Here is a 19,598-nt window from a genome sequence, read left to right as displayed (position 1 = left end):
ACCAACTTCCAGTCATTTGTTTTCTGAGTCGAATGCTCTCAGATAGTCATAAGAGGAGGGATAGATTTACCATCTTTCTTGACCCTTTTTATGCATCAGCATGTTACAGATCCTAGACAGCAACTTCAGAATAATGCATTTCTTGTCTACCAGAGACCCTGTTGTCCATATGATGTTCCTATGACTATTGGGAGGCATTCAGTGCCCACCAGTGAAGTTACTAGAACTTGGTACTTTATCTCTGCTAGTACTTTATATCTGCTTTAAATGGAAGTATAAAATAAAGGACATTTAAACCTTAACCTGCTTTAATTTCCCCAATGATCTTGGTTCTTACCATGTCACATCTTGTCCAGTGTTCTATGCAAATACTCCAGTGCAGCTCCAACTACAACTCGCTGCAGTTAAGTTCATCATGTTTATTGGATTTCCCAGTCCTGGCTTAGGGACCATCACAAATTCTGCAACCAAATGAAAAACCTTGGTGTACTGTCTCTTTTTGAAAAATTGAAGTCACTCTATTCCCTCATGCCTATGTGAGGAGAAACTATTTATTTATTGGCTATCTTAGAAAACTAATGAATATAGAATTCAGCCATAGTAAAATCACTTTACGAAAAGTAAACCCGGTATTGAATAACAATGTATTACAAACTTGGTAAAATGCTAATTCATACTAAAACTCCCAGATTCCAGTGCCACTCAGGTTTGGCCCAGCTGTCATGATGACAGCAGCCTGGGTAGGCACAGGCAGATTAGGGGTTTGTGGGGCCCCTACATGGAGGGCCCCTTCCATGGCAGGAGTGCTGGGCAGGTGCATGTAATGGGTTGGGGTACAGGTGCACCCATTTTTCTGGGGGGCCCCCAATTGGCCAAGCCCTGTTGGGTGAGTGGCTAATGTGCCATTGTGGGTAGGCCAAATCTGAGTGGCACTGCAACCCCATGAGCCAGGTCACAACTCCACTCACACAAATTTGGTCCAGTCGAGGGGCAAGGGCCAAACTGTAGTGACGTTACAATCCTGGAGGCTGCAACGACTGAAGCAGAGAGACCAACTCAGCCAGCCCCTTGGCACAGGAACTGCAGGAACCACCACTGTGGGGTGAGTGCCCGGCAGGGCCCAACCCTCCTGGGATACAGGATCTGACCGAAACCACCCCAGGGCCTCCATGCGCACACTATTTACTGGGTCACGACAGGCCATAAACATTTGCAAATGGGTCCTCAGCCCAGAAAAGGTTAACCACTGGATTAGACCTTTGGCTTGATCTGCCATAGTATTTGCTATATTAAGGGGTGTAAGTTAGCATATCCCTTTTTCTTTTTCTCATTAAGGTCACATGAGGGAACACTAATATTAAACTTGTTGTCTTCTAGGAAGACCATGTAAACCACTAGAACTGGAAAATGGCAGAGTTGATTTGACCGATCTCCGGTTTGGTACAACAGCAAACTTCTCCTGTAGTAAAGGGTGAGTGTCAAGTTGCTTCTTTTGACTAATTAACAGAACCTAGATTGGTGTAATACTGCTGGTGAAGTCTGGCAAAATGAGACTAGAAAGCCTGCTTAACTTCAAGAATGTAAGTGAGTGGTGTGCTATACATCTGTGGCCATGGGCTGGGCCCTTGTTAAGAATTACACCTGTGACTTTCAAAGGTGTTGAAGGAAGGTAGCCACCCATTTATGGCTGTTCTTTGGTGGGAGATGGGCACCTAACTCACTCGGGTGCTTTTGGAAATCCCAGCCTAAACCTTCAACAGGTCATCCCAGCAGCTGCTGGACCATGAGTCCTAAGGGAAAGCCCCATCTGAAGGGTAATGTGCCACTCACTGATTGGTGCCATCTCTGCCGTGTTACAGGGACTGTTATTGGTCAGTCCTAGCGTCTTGAATCGGTGCTGGGATTGTGGGACAGAATATTGCCCATAAAAGGCAGCACCAGCTAGAAGCAGCCTTCTTCCTACTCTACCACAGCAAATATTTGTCTATCCCTTTGTTATAGCTGTCGATAGTTATCAGGGCAGTGTCAAGTTCAGTTGTTGCTTTTGTCCATATGGGCTATGTGACAAGCCTTGGGGAATCATAAATGGGTTGTGGCCTCATTCCATTGAGCAGGTGCTTTCTGGGTGTTGAGATAACTGAATAGATCATATTGCATGGGGACAAAAACACAACCAACAAGTGCAGGTGTGTGTGGTGGTTTTTTTTGTTTTGTTTTGTTTTTTGTTTCCCCACCCCCTGCCCCACTATATCACAACCCCTGCTGCCAGGTCAAGCCCTCTAAAGTTAAGTCCTGGGAAGAGGAGTCAGATGTCTCTGGGTGGCAGCTGACCCCCCAATCTGAGTGAGGAGAGATGGTGGGGGAGGTAACTCCCTGATGGTGGCTGGCTTGCCAAACCCCATGCAAGTTAAATGCCTTTTTCTGTGGATTGGTTGTCAGCCTGCCTTCTGGGTGAAGTAGGTTGATCCACAGTTGAAGGATTTGTGTAGGCAGGGTTTCCTTGCAGTAACCTACATGGACTGAAGGCCTTGGATTTGTGCAGGCCCAGGAGTTCCTTGGGTTTAAGGATACTGCTTAGGTCTTGGACAGTTAAGATGCTCCAGTTTGAATATGGAAGGGTGATGTGGTCAGGTGGGTGACAGCTCAGGGCAGCTGACTTCTCTACATTGCTTCTGTCAGGCTGGGTTCTCTTTAGGTCTGATTTTTATTTTACAAAACATTGCTGGGGAGGAAAGGTAAGGGGAGCTGCTTAAGCTGAGTCATTGACAACTGGGGTAACACAACCAGGCATTCAGAGAAGCGATGTCTAGTACTGCTGCAGATAAAAGCACAGTAATTCTAAGGTGTAGAATGGCGGCAGCTCGCATTTCAAACACTCTCCTACATCCTTGAAACATCAGATGAGGCACAGCCTCCTACCCAGCAAGGCCAAACCCTTTTTCCATGTGACTGCACCGTGAGCAGACCAGTTGTGTCTAAAATAACACGATTTTCTGGGCATTTATTAAGTTCTATAGCAGGGATGATTAGAGCCCTCTTCCACTTGTTAAATATTTGCACTCCTTACTACTTGCATCTCCAGTTTAGAAGAGGGATCACTTGTTCCACTTTGCAGAGAATTAACAAACATTCCCAACATCTGACTAGTGTAGACAAGAAGTGAGGGCATTCTCTTGCTAACAGTTTATAGTTCTAGATTGCCTTTAATTACTTGGTGTTCCTTGGTCCTATAGTGTTAGACATATCATGTTTTAAAGCAGAGATGACCCTGGTCAATCATTTGTCTCCACCTACTGGTATAAAGAAACCATGTTCCATCTTTCTGAACTGTAGCCTAGTTCTTTCCTTACTTCAGTAACAAACTTGAACCTTTTTTCTTTAGTTACAAAATAATTGGACCGACTTCTGCCCAATGTGTGCTTAAGGGAAATGGAGTTGATTGGGATGAGGAGGTTCCACTTTGCCAAGGTAAACTAAATTTAATGATTTTAAGAACAGTTCATGTCTGGAGATGATGCAGCATAGCTGGTGCTTCAGAGGAGTCTCTGTTCTTTATCTTTCAATCCAAATAAGAGTAAAACTTGAGGATGTATGTTTGGTTAGGGAGAGAATGAAATCATAATGTGGTTCACTGTGGTGTTTGGATGACTCCTATAGAATCAATGCTTAAAAACAGTCCCTTTTAGATTGTTTAATATTCAAATCCAACAGGCCTCATGGCACCTCTTCACTATTGTATCTGTGTAATCCTGCTGTTCACTAAGTAAAAGTCATGATGACTTCAGGTCAAAGAGCCATTTTAAAAGTGTTTTGCATGTTGTTAATTTTATATTTGCTCTCCCAATGCCATGGGTACGATGCTAACTCACAGCCAGAAACTAACACAGTGCTGTCAGATTGTCAGAGGTATTAGAGACTGGTGCCTCTCCAACCACCTTTTTTTGGAAATGTAGTGTCAGGAAATCTTTACTTGAGTTAAGAAGAGGCTAGATAAAGACTAAAATTTACCTAATAGGTTCTATCCAAACCGATGCCCAAGGAATTTGAGAACATGGCATTGGACCCACTGATACTTTAGTGCTTTTCCTTAACAGTGTTTCAAATAAATAAGTGGTATTTGGGGGGACAGGCAGAAGTGTTCAGACATGTCGTTATATCACTGCAGGGCCCATGTGTATGTGCTTTCAAATCTGTTCATATTCTCCTGGTAAATAAAACTGATTCCACAGAAGTATCTTCACTTTGTTTCCCAATTCTCAGTGATACTGATGTTCTTTGTAAAGTGCTTTGAGATCTACTGAATAGCTATGTTGGTTGTTTATGTATTGTATAAGTTCTTATACTGCTCTCATCACCATAATATCTGAGTCTCCCAGTACTGCATTAAATAATGTGACTATGCACCAGGCAGGTGTGGTTTTTTCCCCCCTTTCATCCTCTCTTCAGGAGAGAAGCATGTGATAGGGTTTTAGGTTTTGGGTTTTTTAAATGTCTTTCAAGTCACATTCTTGTAGAGAAGAATTATTTCTCAATAAGATTTCCTGGTTATGTATGTCCTTAAACTTTTATTTTTACTCTTAGGTAGCTGTGATGACCCACCTTACATTCGTAATACTTTTCAAGATCATTCTAATGGCAACGTGTTTCCGGCTGGGACTGTAGTGAAGTATAACTGTGTGAGAGGTTATGAGTTAATCCCTGGAATATCTGCGAGTGTTACCTGTCAAAAAGATTTTACATGGTCTGAACATCAAGAATTTTGTCGGAGTAAGCATATTAATCTTTGGTTTAGCTTTTTGTTTAATGGAGGTACAAAATTAAGACAAATTTAGGAAGCTGTACTCGATAGTCGATATGTGATTCTAAGCGTGTGTGTGTTGTGGGAATTCTTACTTTAACAGTAGGAAGCAGGGTCATAGTTAATAGTTTACACATTCATGAACAGATCTGTTGCTCCCACCCACAATCTCCATATTACCTAAGGCAGATTATAATCAAGGTGGATTCTACACAAAATTTATTGTAACACAGCAATCTGTGTTTAGAACCCTGCTGAAAACCAAAATATCTTGCCAACTTCAATTCAAATAGTTACCCAGAAGAAAACTGGAGGGGTCGTACTCAAGCCACAAGGCACACCCACTAACACTCATGGCAGGAAGAAATGATTTGCTGTGTCTGTCAATGATATAAAACTTCCACTGAAAACCAGCCTCTTCAAAAATGTGAAGGAAATGCTGACTTTCTATAGCTAGCAAAATGTTCATTGTAAATGAATCTGCAGAATTGTTTTTGCTCTGATTTAACACTGGTGGTGGTGGTGTTTCACAGAAATTAGATGTCCATTTCCAAACATTCCCAATGGAAGAGCAATACTTGGAAAAGCAACCTATGAGTATGAGGACAAGATTCGCATTGAATGTAATCCCGGTTATGCCCTCAAAGACCATTATGGATCGATTAAGTGTGAAAGTGATCGTGCATGGAATCCTCCATTACCAATTTGCGAACCAGGTATGTATAAATGATAAAGAACTGTGACGTGGTGACCTGCTATCCCTGACCTACTCCCAAACAATGTAATTGCTGCATAGTTATATATTTATATTATGGTAGCACACGGAGGCCCCAGTGGGGAAAGCGGAGCTCTCGCTTCGGTTCCACCCCCACCTCCTCCCTTCTAGCTTCCCCTCTTCTGCCTCTATCACCCTGAACCTCTGTCTCCCACTTCAGTCCTCTCCTGAAAGGTGCTGAGGATCCCATGTCCTTCTTAGAACACTGACCCTGGTTTCCTGGCCAAATTCCAGCTCTGCCATTGCACTCTGCCTCCCTCTGTTTCTCCTGCAGTTTCAAAAGGATGTGGTGTTTTTCTTCACTTAGGCCCTCATTGCACAAAGTCCTCGAGCACATGCTTAACTCTAAGCACAGGCATAGTGTTGATTTCAGTGGAGCCACTTCCATGCTTAACATTAAGCACGTGTTCAAGTGCTTTCCTGAATTGGGACCTCGGAGAAGTAGCTGCATTTCTCTGGTGGATGAAATAGCTCTGGGCGTAACAGGTTGAAGAGTGTGATAGAAATGCAGGGTCATTACAGTGACTGACAGGCAGGCCGAATGCTACTGGCACCGAGACATTTCACAAACGTGCTTTCTGCTTCCTTTCTCTACCGTTCTTCCATCATGAGGCGAGGTCACACCAAAGGAGTCAATGTATGTTGTTAGCAGCACAGACGGAACAAAGTTGGTGAATGGCACTGCATGAGCTTACTAAACTGAAACCAACAACACCCCACTTTGGTTCATTCCAGGGTACGTGGCCAGTGGGTGTCAGCAGATCTCTGGTAAAAGAGGAGAAAAGGAACTGGTGAAGGCTGGGGTCTGCAGGGGGCAGGCTGAGTTTTCTCTGAAGAAATCTGCAGGGAGAGTAGATGTATGAGTGACCATGACAGATCCCATTATTTTGAGTTGTTAAGTACACACAGCACTCTGTAAACACACAGAAAACAAGATCCCTGTGCTTGTAGCTGGACTGGCTTTGTGACCCCCTGACTCCATCCATTTCAAAAAGTGGTTGGAGGGTATCACTATTTTCCTTCCACCCAAAGAAGGCAATTCTTTTAGCTCTTTAAATCAATCTGACTGAATCTCACATTACAGGTTCATCTCTATTTTAAGGGGCTGTTACAGTTTGCAAACCAGTTTGTATAAATGATGAAGAACTGATAGAGTGACCTCCCTTTCCTGAATTTTGAAAGGAACATCTAACACTCAATGTGTAATTGCTGTGTACTTGTATATTTAAATTATGGTAGCACACAGAGAACTCAGGATCCAAGGTCCCATTGTGCTGGGTGTGAAACCTTGGGGGAAGTATTTCTTCTGCTCTACTCCATGCTGATTAGGTCTAAACTGGAGTATTGTGTTCAGTTCTGGCGCCACATTTCAGGAAAGACTAATTGGAGAAAGTCCAGATAAGAGCAACAAAAAAGATTAAAGGTCTAGAAAACATGACTTATGAGGGAAGATTGAAATTGGGTTTGTTTAGTCTGGAGAAGAAAAGACTGAGGGGGGATATAACCATTTTCAAGTACATAAAAGATTGTTACAAGGAGGAGAGAGAAAAATGTTCTCATTAACCTCCGAGGATAGAACAAGAAGCAATGGGCTTAAATTGCAGCAAGGGTGGTTTAGGCTGGACGTGACATTAGGAAAAACTTCCTAACTGTCAGGGTGGTTAAGCACTGGAATAAATTACATAGGGAGGTTGTGGAATCTCTATTGGAGATTTTTAAGAGCAGGTTAGATAAACACCTGCCAGGGATTGTCTAGATAATACTTACCCCTGCCATGAGTGTAAGGGACTGGACTAGATGACCTCTCGAGGTCCCTTCCAGTCCTACAATTCTATGATGCTATGTGGGGTACATTCTCCCCTACCTAAATGACTGATGTCCTGGCAGTGAGATATCTATGATGGGCAATTTTATCTTGTGTGTCTATTGGCATGGTCAAGTAGTACCAAAAGGTACACGTAATAAGCGAGTATTGCCTGTGGGCCTTTACTCCCTAATGACAGTAGCAAAATTAAGAACGTAGTCCACAGATTGGCCAGATTGGCTTCTAGTTTTACTTCTGCTAGGCACCTCTATAAAACTTCTCACTCGTGTTGTTGTTAGATTTAGGCAAATTCACCCTAGCTCCAGTGCAGAGCTCATCTGGTGAATTTCCTGTTTTGTGCTTCTTCACTTTGATCTTCATGGAATGAAGTATTCCCCTGCTACAGGATTTAGTTTGATTGTAGAATGGAATCATATGAAGATTCACCATCTCCTTCAATTTGTATGCTTGCATTGGCTATTTTTTTAATCAAATTTTCCAGATTACTGGAATGTCTATCACAATTCTACCTCCATAGCTTTGGAAGCAGAAATGAATCCACAAGGACAAAGCATGTCCCGGTGCAGGGTTGGATGGAACCTTCTCCCAACTCTACCTGTACCATGTACATCTTTAATTCACTTTCTAATTGTTGTAGTACCATATAGACTAACGACTCCCACCTATCTGCAATTTTCTTATTTACTGTGGGACTAAGATTGTGTAATACGTCTCTATCTCCCACTTCTACAGTAGACATGATTACTTTGGCATACCATCACCACTTGTTTGCCAACTGATTTTTCTCTGTTTTCTTAGTAGCTAAATTATGTGCATAGCAAAGTCTGCATCTCAGGTCCTTCCCATGCTGCTGATAGGTTACCGCAGCTTGCCTTTGCTGTTGGATTTCAAAGTACAAATCAGTTGATAGCGAAGGATGCCTGCCAAACATAGAAAGTATGGGGTCTCTCCCATTGCATCATTCTTAGCACAATTACATACCAATCCTTTAACTAGCGACTATACTTGAGGAAGATCCTTTTGTCCTTTCCTGCAGTTAGTGTTTACCCCATCTAGAGTATCTGCTTGTCAGCAACGGATTTATTAAACTGTATTGGGAGAATTTTCAGTCTCCCATAAAGTCTCCCAGACTTTATATCAATTCTTCATTAGCCAGCATTTAAAGAATGCTGTTTATTGAAGTTAGTGCCTGGACTATATGTCTGTACAAATAAATGCCTTTTGCAGTTCAGATTTCTTGAAAATATGCTCTGTACCTTTAAGGAGTAGCCCTGAGTTAAAAAGGCTTCTGCAGAAAGATTACCCTGGATTAAGGGAACTATGATGGGAGAAGGCATGCACAATGCCCTATTCCCCCAGTGGTCCAGAGACCAGACAACATTGCCCCAAGCGTAGATGATGCTGGCTGAGGCAGAAGATGGCTGGGATGCCCAGAGGACAAAACGATTCTGTGCCTCCCTTAGCAGCCAGCTTCACTGTGACCATTATAAATATCCTGTCACAGATGAATGTTGCCGTCCCACAACGCAACCATTGACTGGGAGCAGTGGTACAAATGCTTCTGGCACCTGCGTCAGTGTTGGGGCAGTGCTCAAAACACTGAGCACATGAAAAGAGAATTTTAAGCATCCATGAATTTTCAAAAAGCCACCTGAGGGATTAGAGAGACCGGAAGGCAAGGTGATATCTGTTGGAGTTATTAGGCCTACAGCTCTGAAAATGCTCTAGTAACTATTTCAACAGGTAGGACTGGGACTGCTTTACACGTCACTCTGGCTACCTTCGAAAATATGTGACAATCCCAGAACAGTGTTGGAAGACTAAAACTAACCACTATAAAAAATTATATAGCCTGCTAGAACCAGCTCTGTCCCCTTCTTTTACCCTAAACAGTCCTCCTCCTCACTAGTTTGAGAGGGATGGACATATGGGGAAAGGATGGCTCGTTATACTGGAAAGGTGGTGTGCAGGTAAAGTTCAGTAGCTAGTGGGGATGGGTGAGGAACTCGGGGGACTCCAGAAGGGTTTCATAACTTGGAGGAGGCTTGGCATGTTCGTTCAGGGGGTTCTGGCAGAACTCAGTGGCTATGGAAGGGGTTCAGATCTGGAATTTGGTGGTGCAGATGTAGCAGGGCCAGTTTAATGACTCAGGGAGCCATGCGGGGGGACCCTACTGTTGATGTTGATGGGAGCTGCAGGCCTTCAGTACTTCTCAGGGTCTGGCTGCAATTCTCAGTAATTCAATGCAGTTATTCAGTGTCGTCAGCATGTGAACAACAATCCCTGGGGCCCCTACAGGTCAAAGAGCCATTTTAAGAGTGTTCTGCATGTTGCTGTTTTTATCTTTGCTCTCCCAATGCCATGGGTATGATGCTAATTCACAGCCAGAAACTAACACAGTGCTGTGACGGGTTGGATCACAGAAACCCCCTTGGGAGCTGCCACCCGATGTGCAAAGACTACCCCTGCTTCTGTTTTCCCTGCCAGCTCAGGACTCCAGCACCCTGTCTTGCTGAGCCAGACACTCCTGTCTGGCTCCAGACACAGACCCAGGGTCTGAATCACTTGTCCCAGAGCTGCAAGTTTACCTGAAAACAGCTCGCAGTAGTGCGCTTGTCTTTAGCACTCAGATGCCCAACTCCCAATGGGGTCTAAACCCAAATAAATCCGTTTTGCCCTGCATAAAGCTTATGCAGGGCAAACTCAAATTGTTCGCCCTCTATAACACTGATAGAGAGATATGCACAGTTGTTTGCTCCCCCAGGTATTAATACATACTCTGAGTAAATTACTAAATAGAAAGTGATTTTATTAAATACAGACAGTAGGATTTAAGTGGTTCAAAGTAGTAACAGACAGAACAAAGTAAGTCACAAGCAAAATAAAACAAAACGCGCAGATCTATGCCTAAACAAACTGAATACAGATAATTTCCTCACCAGTTCCAGAATGCTCCCTTTTACAGGCTAATCTCCTTTTAGCCTGGGTCCAGCAATCACTCACACCCCCTGTAGTTACTGTCCTTTGTTTCAGTCTCCTTCAAGTATCCTGGGGGGGGTGGAGAGGCTCCTTCTTTAGCCAGCTGAAGACAAAATGGAGGGGTCTCCCACAGGTTTAAGTAGACTCTCTCTTGTGGGTGGAGACCTCCCTCCTCTGCAAAGCCCAGCTCCAAGATGGAGTTTTGGAGTCACCTGGGCAAGTCACATGCCCCTGCATGACTCAGTCTTTGCATTGTCCACATGGCATCTTGCATGTCTCCAGGAAGACTTCTCATGTGGATTGGAGCATTCCAAGATGCATTGTTCCCTAAGTGTCTCCTGATCAGGTACTTAACCTGGCAAATTCCTTCCTAAAGAAGCTGACCAAATGCCTCACAAAGCTTACTTAGAAATCAGGCAAGCATACAGCCCATATTCTTAAGCTCGAGTAGAAAATGATATATACGTACAAATAGGATGAATAGATATAGTAGATCACAACCCTTACGGAGATATGTTACATGGCACAGGCAGCACAAAACATATTCCAGTTATGTCATACATACATTTATAAGCACCCCCTCCCCATAAAGCCTTATGGGGTACACTGTCACAAGTGCTATCAGATTGTCAGAGGTATTAGAGACTGGTGCCTCTCCAACCATCTTTTTTTGGAAATGTAGTGTCAGGAAACCCCGCGGTGTTTATGCTGCCTCGCTTCTTTTAGGAGATTTCCTGTTCTGTATCAATGCTGTATTTTCCCCTTTTATTCTAGCCTGCGAGCCACCTGCACGTATCTCTAATGGACGGGATGACCGCTCCTGGAAAAATGTTTTCCTTGTTGGCTCAAGTCTGACCTACGAATGTGACCGTGGTTGGTCACTTGTTGGAGTATCCTCCATTCGCTGTATAGCTGGTGATGGGGGAACTCCATGCTGGGATGCACCTGTCCCTGAGTGCAAAGGTGATTCATTTCTTCATCACACTAGAATGACTGAGATTAGGAAGGGATGGAGGGCACATTGAAATGACCTGGGGGCTATTTAACATCTTAGTCCTTAAGTATTGAAAATAAGTAGAGTCATGGGCCAACTCACTGCAGATTCCTCCTTTGCAGCAGACCAAACACTCCCAGCAGGGATGCCCACTGCCGGTGTCTTCTCTGCCCTAGCACTCGGACACATGATCTGTCCTGACCTATACCCTAACTTATGCTTGGTCCTCCCATTCCAAGCTGTGATGGGTTGGATCACAGAAACCCCCTTAGGAGCTGCCACCCAATGTGCAAAGACTACCCCTGCTTCTGTTTTCTCTGCCAGCTCAGGACTCCAGCACCCTGTCTTGCTGAGCCAGCCACTCCTGTCTGGCTCTAACACAGATCCAGGGTCTGAATCACTTGTCCCAAAGCTGCAAGTTTACCTGAAGACAGCTCACAGTAGTGTGCTTGTCTTTAGCACTCAGATGCCCAACTCCCAATGGGGTCTAAACCCAAATAAATCCATTTTACCCTGCATAAAGCTTATGCAGGGCAAACTCATAAATTGTTCGCCCTCTATAACACTGACAGAGAGATATGCACAGTTTTTTGCTCCCCCAGGTATTAATATATACTCTGAGTAAATTACTAAATTAAAAAGTGATTTTATTAAATACAGACAGTAGGATTTAAGTGGTTCAAAGTAGTAACAGACAGAACAAAGTAAGTCACCAAGCAAAATAAAATAAAATGCGCAAATCTATGTCTAACCAAACTAAATACAGATAATTTCCTCACCAGTTCCAGAGCACTCCCTTTTACAGGCTAATCTCCTTTTAGCCTGGGTCCAGCAATCACTCACACCCCCTGTAGTTACTGTCCTTTGTTTCAGTCTCCTTCAAGTATCCTGGGGGGGGGGGGGGGTGTGTGGAGAGGCTCCTTCTTTAGCCAGCTGAAGACCAAATGGAGGGGTCTCCCACAGGTTTAAATAGACTCTCTCTTGTGGGTGGAGACCCCCCTCCTCCCTCCTATGCAAAGTCCAGCTCCAAGATGGAGTTTTGGAGTCACCTGGGCAAGTCACCTGCCCCTGCATGACTCAGTCTTTACAGGCCGACGCCATTGTCCACATGGTATCTTGCATGTCTCCAGGAAGACTTCTCATGTGGATTGGAGCATTCCAAGATGCATTGTTCCCCAAGTGTTTTCTGATCAGGTACTTAACCTGGCAAATTCCTTCCTAAAGAAGCTGACCAAATGCCTCACAAAGCTTACTTAGAAATCAAGCAAGCATACAGCCCATATTCTTAACCTCAAGTAGAAAATGATATATATGTACAAATAGGATGCATAGATATAGTAGACCATAACCTTTACGGAGATATGTTACGTGGCACAGGCAGCACAAAACATATTTCAGTTATATCATACATACATTTATAAACACCCCCCCATAAAGCCTTATGGGATACGCTGTCACACCCTCCCCCGGAACTTACTGCCAGAGACTTGGACACTGTCCATGGCGGAGGGATTAGGAAGGGATGGAGGGCACATTGAAATGACCTGGGGGCTATTTAACATCTTAGCCCTTAAGTATTGAAAAAAGAAGAACAGGAGTAAGAAGTGGGCTGTAGTCCACGAAAGCTTATGCTCTAATAAATTTGTTAGTCTCTAAGGTGCCACAAGTACTCCTGTTCTTCTTTTTGCAGATACAGACTAACACGGCTGCTACTCTGAAACCTAAGTATTGAAAATATGTAGAGCCATGGGCCAACTCACTGCAGATTCCTCCTTTGCAGCAGACCAAACACTCCCAGCTGGGATGCCCACTGCCAGTGTCTTCTCTGCCCTGGCACTCGGACACATGATTTGTCCTGACCTATACCCTAACTTATGCTTGATCCTCCCATTCCAAGCTTCCTGAATTCCTCCCTCAGACACACCCCTCACCTGACCCATGTCTTGTTTTGTGGTTCCCAATCCAGCTGTCCTGATGGTGGCACTTTTAATTAGAATCTCCTCCCTGTGTGTGGTGTCAGTATGTTTGTGGGGACAATCTGAGTCCAAGTTGGAAAGACCCCAGTGGTTTGATTTAGCAGCAGGAAGCTGGAGTGGAGGCAGCTAGCCGCATGTTAATGCACTGGCCCCTCCATTGCCCCATCTGCAGTATTCCCATAATCCCTGGGGAGATCTGCCAGCAGTGCTAATGTCACCGTGACTTGAATGCAGGGAGAAATTATTTGCCACATCTGCCCCTGGAAATCGAACTTTCTTGGAATGCACGGTTGAGAAAATCTGCTGCTGTTATATAGCCATGGCCATGTGTTCTCAAAGTGTTGGGATTGCACAGAACAGTGTTTCCCAAACTTGGGCCGTCGCTTGGTCAGGGAAAGCCCCTGGCGGGCCGGGCCGGTTTGTTTACCTGCTGCGTCCGCAGGTTCGGCCGCTCGCGGCTCCCACTGGCCGCGGTTCGCCGCTCCAGTGCTGCTTGGAGCGGCGAACCGCGGCCAGTGGGAGCCGCGAGCGACTGAACCTGCGGACGCAGCAGGTAAACAAACCGGCCCGGCCCGCCAGGGGCTTTCCCTGACCAAGCGACGGCCCAAGTTTGGGAAACACTGGCATAGATAATGGATCAACAGCCGTATAAATGTTGTGGCTTTGAACATCTTAGACTTAACACTAAAATTTTAGATGTTTGTCATTTCTCCTCATGGGTTTGCTGTCACGGGCCTACGGTTTGAAATGGAATAGTGACTCTCCCAATGAACAAGTCTCCCCCATGGAAAGTGTCTCTACTTTGACTTTGGAAGAAAATTTACCTAACTCACAAAGAAGCCCTCTTAGTGTGGAGTAAGAGTGTCCATGGGAAGAGTTAGTGTGGAATTAGCTATTGCCCTTTTAATTCACAGCCTTGCTATTTCACCCTAATTTCACCATGAATTTCCCATGCAGACAAATCCTTAGTCTGAACAAAAACATCTTAAACCCTTTGTTGGTGTTTCTCAGACTCCTCATTCTCCAAACCTGGTGATTGAAAATGGAGAACAGATCTCTATAAGTGAAACTGAATATACAAATGGAAACCATGTTGAGTTTCAAGGTGAATCTGGCTACATCCTCAAAGGCAGCGAGTCGATCGAATGCCAGGCCAATGGGATTTAGAATCATAGAATATTAGGATTGGAAGAGACCTCAGGAGGTCATCTAGTCCAATCCCCTGCTCAAAGCAGGACCAACACCAACTAAATCATCCCAGCCAAGGCTTTGTCAAGCCGGGCCTTAAACCTCTAAGGATGGAGATTCCACCACCTCCCTAGGTAACCCATTCCAATGCTTCACCACCTTCCTAGTGAAATAGTGTTTCCTAATATCCAACCTAGACCTCTCCCACTGCAACTTGAGACCATTGCTTCTTGTTCTGTCATCAGCCACCACTGAGAACAGCCTAGCTCCATTCTCTTTGGAAACCCCCTTCAGGTAGTTGAAGGCTGCTATCAAATCCCCCCTCTTCTCTTCGCAGACTAAATCACCACAGTTCCCTCAGCCTCTCCTCGTAAGTCATGTGCTCCAGCCCCCTAATCATTTTCATTGCCCTCTGCTGGACTCTCTCCAATTTGTCCACATCCCTTCTGTAGGAGGGGACCAAAACTGGACTCAGTACTCCAGGTGTGGCCTCACCAGTGCCGACTAGAGGGGAATAATCACTTCCCTCAATCTGCTGGCAATGCTCCTACTAATACAGCCCAATATGCCATTAGCCTTCTTGGCAACAAGGGCACAGTGCTGACTCGTATCCAGCTTCTTGTCCACTGTAGTCCCCAGGTCCTTTTCTGCAGCACTTCTGCTTAGCCAGTCGGTCCCCAGCCTGTAGCAGTGTATGGGATTCTTCCTTCCTAAGTGGAAGGACTCTGCACTTGTCCTTGTTGAACTTCATCAGGTTTCTTTTGGCCCAATCCTCCAATTTGTCTACGTCACTCTGGACCCTGTCCCTACCCTCCAGCATATCTACCTCTCTCCCAAGTTTAGTGTCATCCTCAAACTTGCTGAGGGTACAATTAATCCCATCATACAGATCATTGATAAAGATGTTTGAACAAAATTCTCCAGTGCGATTTTGTATTAAGGGTAAATATAAACACAACTAAAGCATCCTGCTGAGGAAAAAATAGACTCCTATAAAACCTAGAAACCGCCTCAGAGAAGATGCAAACCCATCAGATCTGTTTCTAGGTGGGGGTCTATTAGAAGGATCCCCATGGGGCATTGATTCATAAAGGCCTTTTCCCTCCCTGTCTTCTATGAAATGACCTCATCCATCTCGGGGAGAGATGGATCTGTTCCCTATAGACTAATCTCCAGGGCTCTTTCTAATCAAAGCTTAAATATGCCAGTCAAAAGAGCTTCACATCCCTTTTCTTAGGAGACTATTCAAGAGAGATCTCACTCTCAAGAGGCTTCTTCCTAGCGTTCAGCCTAAAATTTCCTTTTCTTAATTTCCTCCTATTAGTCCTAGCTCAGCCCCCTTATAATGTCCTCAAGAATTCTCCCCCTTCACAGGTACGGATGGGCAGCGGCGGTGGGATAACGATTACACTGTGATGGAGATTGTCAGGGTTCCTTCCCCACTCTGAACTTTAGGGTACAGATGTGGGGACCCGCATGAAGACCCCCTAAACTTAGTTCTACCATCTTAGGTTAAAAACTCCCCTATTCCTTGGATTAAGTAATGCTGCCACCACCAAGTGATTTAAACAAACATTTAGGGAGGGCCACTTGGAACATAAGAATGGGCGTACTGGGTCAGACCAAAGGTCCATCTAGCCCAGTATCCTGTCTACCGACAGTGGCCAATGCCAGGTGCCCCAGAGGGAGTAAACCTAACTTGTAATGATCAAGTGATCTCTCTCCTGCCATCCATGTCCACCCTATGACAAACAGAGTCTAAGGACACCATTCCTTACCCATTAATGGACTTAACCTCCATGAATTTATCCAGTTCTCTTTTAAACGCTGTTATAGTCCTAGCCTTCACGATCTCCTCAGGTAAGGAGTTCCACAAGTTGACTGTGTGCTGTGTGAAGAAGAACTTCCTTTTATTTGTTTTAAACCTGCTGCCTATTAATTTCATTTGGTGACCCCTAGTTCTTGTATTATGGGAATAAGTAAATAACTTTTCCTTATCTACTTTCTCCACATCACTCATGATTTTATATACCTCTATCATATCCCCCCTTAGTCTCCTCTTTTCCAAGCTGAAAAGTCCTAGCCTCTTTAATCTCTCCTCATATGGGACCCTCTCCAAACCCCTAATCATTTTAGTTGCCCTTCTCTGAACCTTTTCTAGTGCCAGTATATCTTTTTTGAGATGAGGAGACCACATCTCTATGCAGTATTCAAGATGTGGGCATATCCTAGATTTATATAAGGGCAATAATATATTCTCCGTCTTATTCTCTATCCCCTTTTTAATGATTCCTAACATCCTGTTTGCTTTATTGACCGCCTCTGCACACTGCATGGACATCTTCAGAGAACTATCCATGATGACTCCAAGATCTTTTTCCTGAGCCCTATCTTCCCCAAATATCCCCTCAAACCCCTACGCCCCCTTTCCTGGAGAGGCTTGAGAATAATATCCTCACAAATTGGTACAGGTGAGCACAGATCCAAACCCTTGGATCTTAAAATATGAAAAAACAATCAGGTTCTTAAAGAAGAATTTTAATTAAAGAAAAGGGAGAAGAATTACCTCTGTAAAATCCGGATGGTAAGTAATTTACAGAATAACAAAAGTCAGGAACATAGAGGATCTCCCCTCTAGGCAAAACCTTAAAGTTACAAATCCAGGGATAAACCTCCCTCTAGACAAAACCTCCCTCTAGATAAGGAAAATCACAAACTAACGCATTCCCTTATTATTACTTACTAATTCTAATTTAGTTGGATTGCTTGCCTTCTTGATCTGTCTCCGGCAAGCACACAGAACAGACAGACCAAGATCAGACAAAACAAAGCCTTTTCCCCCTCCCCAGATTAGAAAGTATCTTGTCCCCTTATTGGTCCATTTGGTCAGGCGCCAGCTAGGTTACCTGAGCTTCTTAACCCTTTACAGGTAAAAAGATTTTGTGCCTCTGACCAGGAGGGATTTTATAGTACTGTATACAGGAAGGTGGTTATGACAGAGACGTTGTGGGATAGTTCAGCAGTGGGACTGAGGCACTTGTTGGCTGTTATATAGCCATGGCCATGTGTTCTCAGTGTTGGGATTGCATAGACCAAAGAGGCTATTTTAAAAAAGGCCACAAGTGTGCCTGGGAGTGAATTGCACATTCATAGTTGTCCCAAAACTGCCAATAAGACCTCCTTAAATGAACCAACAGAGCGCATGTGCTCTGCTGCTCCATGTGAGGACTTTCAGCTGCCGATGCCTCTGTGAAATGCCCATGATACACAGTACTGGATGGGATTTCACTCGCACCTTTTTCTTGTTGAACTCATGATGTTTGTTTCTCCGGAGAGAGAGAGATGCACTGTGGGTTTGGTGTTGACTCAGTGCAATTATTCAGTGTCGTGAGCATGTGAACAACGATCCTTGGGGCCTCTACAGGTCAAAGAGCCATTTTAAGAGTGTTTTGCATGTTGTTATCTTTATCTTTGCTCTCCCAATGCCATGGGTATGATGCTAACTCACAGCCAGAAACTAACACAGTGCTGTCAGATTGTCAGAGGTATTAGAGACTGGTGCCTCTCCAACCACCTTTTTTTGGAAATGTAGTGTCAGGAAACCCCACGGTATTTATGCTGTCTCCCTTCTTTTACGAGATTTCCTGTTCTGTATCAATGCTGTATTTTCCCCTTTTATTCTAGCCTGCGAGCCACCTGCACGTATCTCTAATGGATGGGATGACCGCGCCTGGAAAAATGTTTTCCTTGTTGGCTCAAGTGTGACCTACGAATGTGACCGTGGTTGGTCACTTATTGGAGTATCCTCCATTCGCTGTGTAGCTGGTGATGGGGGAACTCCACGCTGGGATGCACCTGTCCCTGAGTGCAAAGGTGATTCATTTCTTCATCACACTAGAATGACTGAGATTAGGAAGGGTGGAGGGCCCATTGCAATGACCTGGGGGCTATTTAACATCTTAGTCCTTAAGTATTGAAAATAAGTAGAGTCATGGGCCAACTCACTGCAGATTCCTCCTTTGCAGCAGACCAAACACTGCCAGCTGGGATGCCCACTGCCGGTGTCCTCTCTGCCCTCGCACTCATGATATGTCCTGACCTATGCCCTAACTTATGCTTGAGCCTCCCATTCCAAGCTTCCTGAATTCCTCCCTCAGACACACCCCTCACCTGACCCATGTCTTGTTTTGTGGTTCCCAATCCAGCTGTCCTGATAGTGGCACTTTTAATTAGAATCTCCTCCCTGTGTGTGGTGTCAGTATGTTTGTGGGGACAATCTGAGTCCAAGTTGGAAAGACCCCAGTGGTTTGATTTAGCAGCAGGAAGCTGGAGTGGAGGCAGCTAGCCGCATGTTAATGCACTGGCCACTCCATTGCCCCATCTGCAGTATTCCCATAATCCCTGGCGAGATCTGCCAGCAGTGCCAATGTCACCGTGACTTAAGTGCAGGGAGAAATTATTTGCCACATCTGCCTGTGGAAATCGAACTTTCTTGGAATGCATGGTTGAGAAAATCTGCTGCTGTTATATAGCTGTGGCCATGTGTTCTCCAAGTGTTGGGATTGCATACAAAATAGCGATTACACTGCGAGGAAGACATTGTGGGATGGTTCAGCAGTGGGACTGAGGCACTTGTTGGGGGACTCGAGGAGGGTGGGTAAGTTGCATGAAGGTTGGGATGTTTGATTCGGTGATTCTGGAAGGACTAAGCACCGTAGGAAGGTGGTTTGGCTAATTTACTGACGTGGGGCTTGATCCATCAGCAGCTCCCCTTAAAGAGAATTTACCTACACTTTAAACAGCAAGTACTGGATTCTTCTGTAACTTCTCTGGCTTCCCTGAAGCCACTCCTCGTTCTCAGTGGAGTAAGTGAGAGGGCAATCAGGCCTTACATTTGTCTGTCTAAGGGTTTGTACTGTGCCAGTCACTGTGGCATCTTTGGCATCCTGCAGGATGAAAGTCACTATAGAAGCGTAAGACGCTGTTAAGGACCAAGTTCTGCTCTTGGTTCCAGTAGTATAAATACAGAGTAATTCACAGCCAGAAAGTGCTGTCAGATTGTC

At 44.6% G+C, this 19,598-nt stretch overlaps 2 protein-coding genes across 9 annotated transcripts in view; both read left to right on the top strand.

Moving 5' to 3' along the window:
• Positions 1-19,598, top strand: part of LOC103306413 (complement decay-accelerating factor-like) — a 96,955-nt gene that overhangs the window by 29,518 nt on the left and 47,839 nt on the right. The gene's annotated exons all lie outside the window — the stretch shown is intronic.
• Positions 1-19,598, top strand: part of LOC103306410 (complement receptor type 1-like) — a 138,276-nt gene that overhangs the window by 91,636 nt on the left and 27,042 nt on the right. For all 5 annotated transcript variants that reach the window (XM_065594547.1, XM_065594546.1, XM_065594545.1 and 2 more), the window contains 6 exons: positions 1,378-1,471; positions 3,383-3,468; positions 4,582-4,767; positions 5,332-5,514; positions 11,152-11,340; positions 18,220-18,408. In XM_065594547.1, the coding sequence (XP_065450619.1) occupies positions 1,378-1,471; positions 3,383-3,468; positions 4,582-4,767; positions 5,332-5,514; positions 11,152-11,340; positions 18,220-18,408 (927 nt within the window). The remainder of the gene's footprint in view (positions 1-1,377; positions 1,472-3,382; positions 3,469-4,581; positions 4,768-5,331; positions 5,515-11,151; positions 11,341-18,219; positions 18,409-19,598) is intronic.

Source organism: Chrysemys picta, chromosome 4, assembly GCF_011386835.1.
Source record: "Chrysemys picta bellii isolate R12L10 chromosome 4, ASM1138683v2, whole genome shotgun sequence".
Lineage (NCBI taxonomy): Eukaryota > Metazoa > Chordata > Testudines > Emydidae > Chrysemys > Chrysemys picta.
The sequence above is the reverse complement of the archived record's forward strand: the minus strand, read 5'-3'. Positions and strand labels throughout refer to the sequence as shown.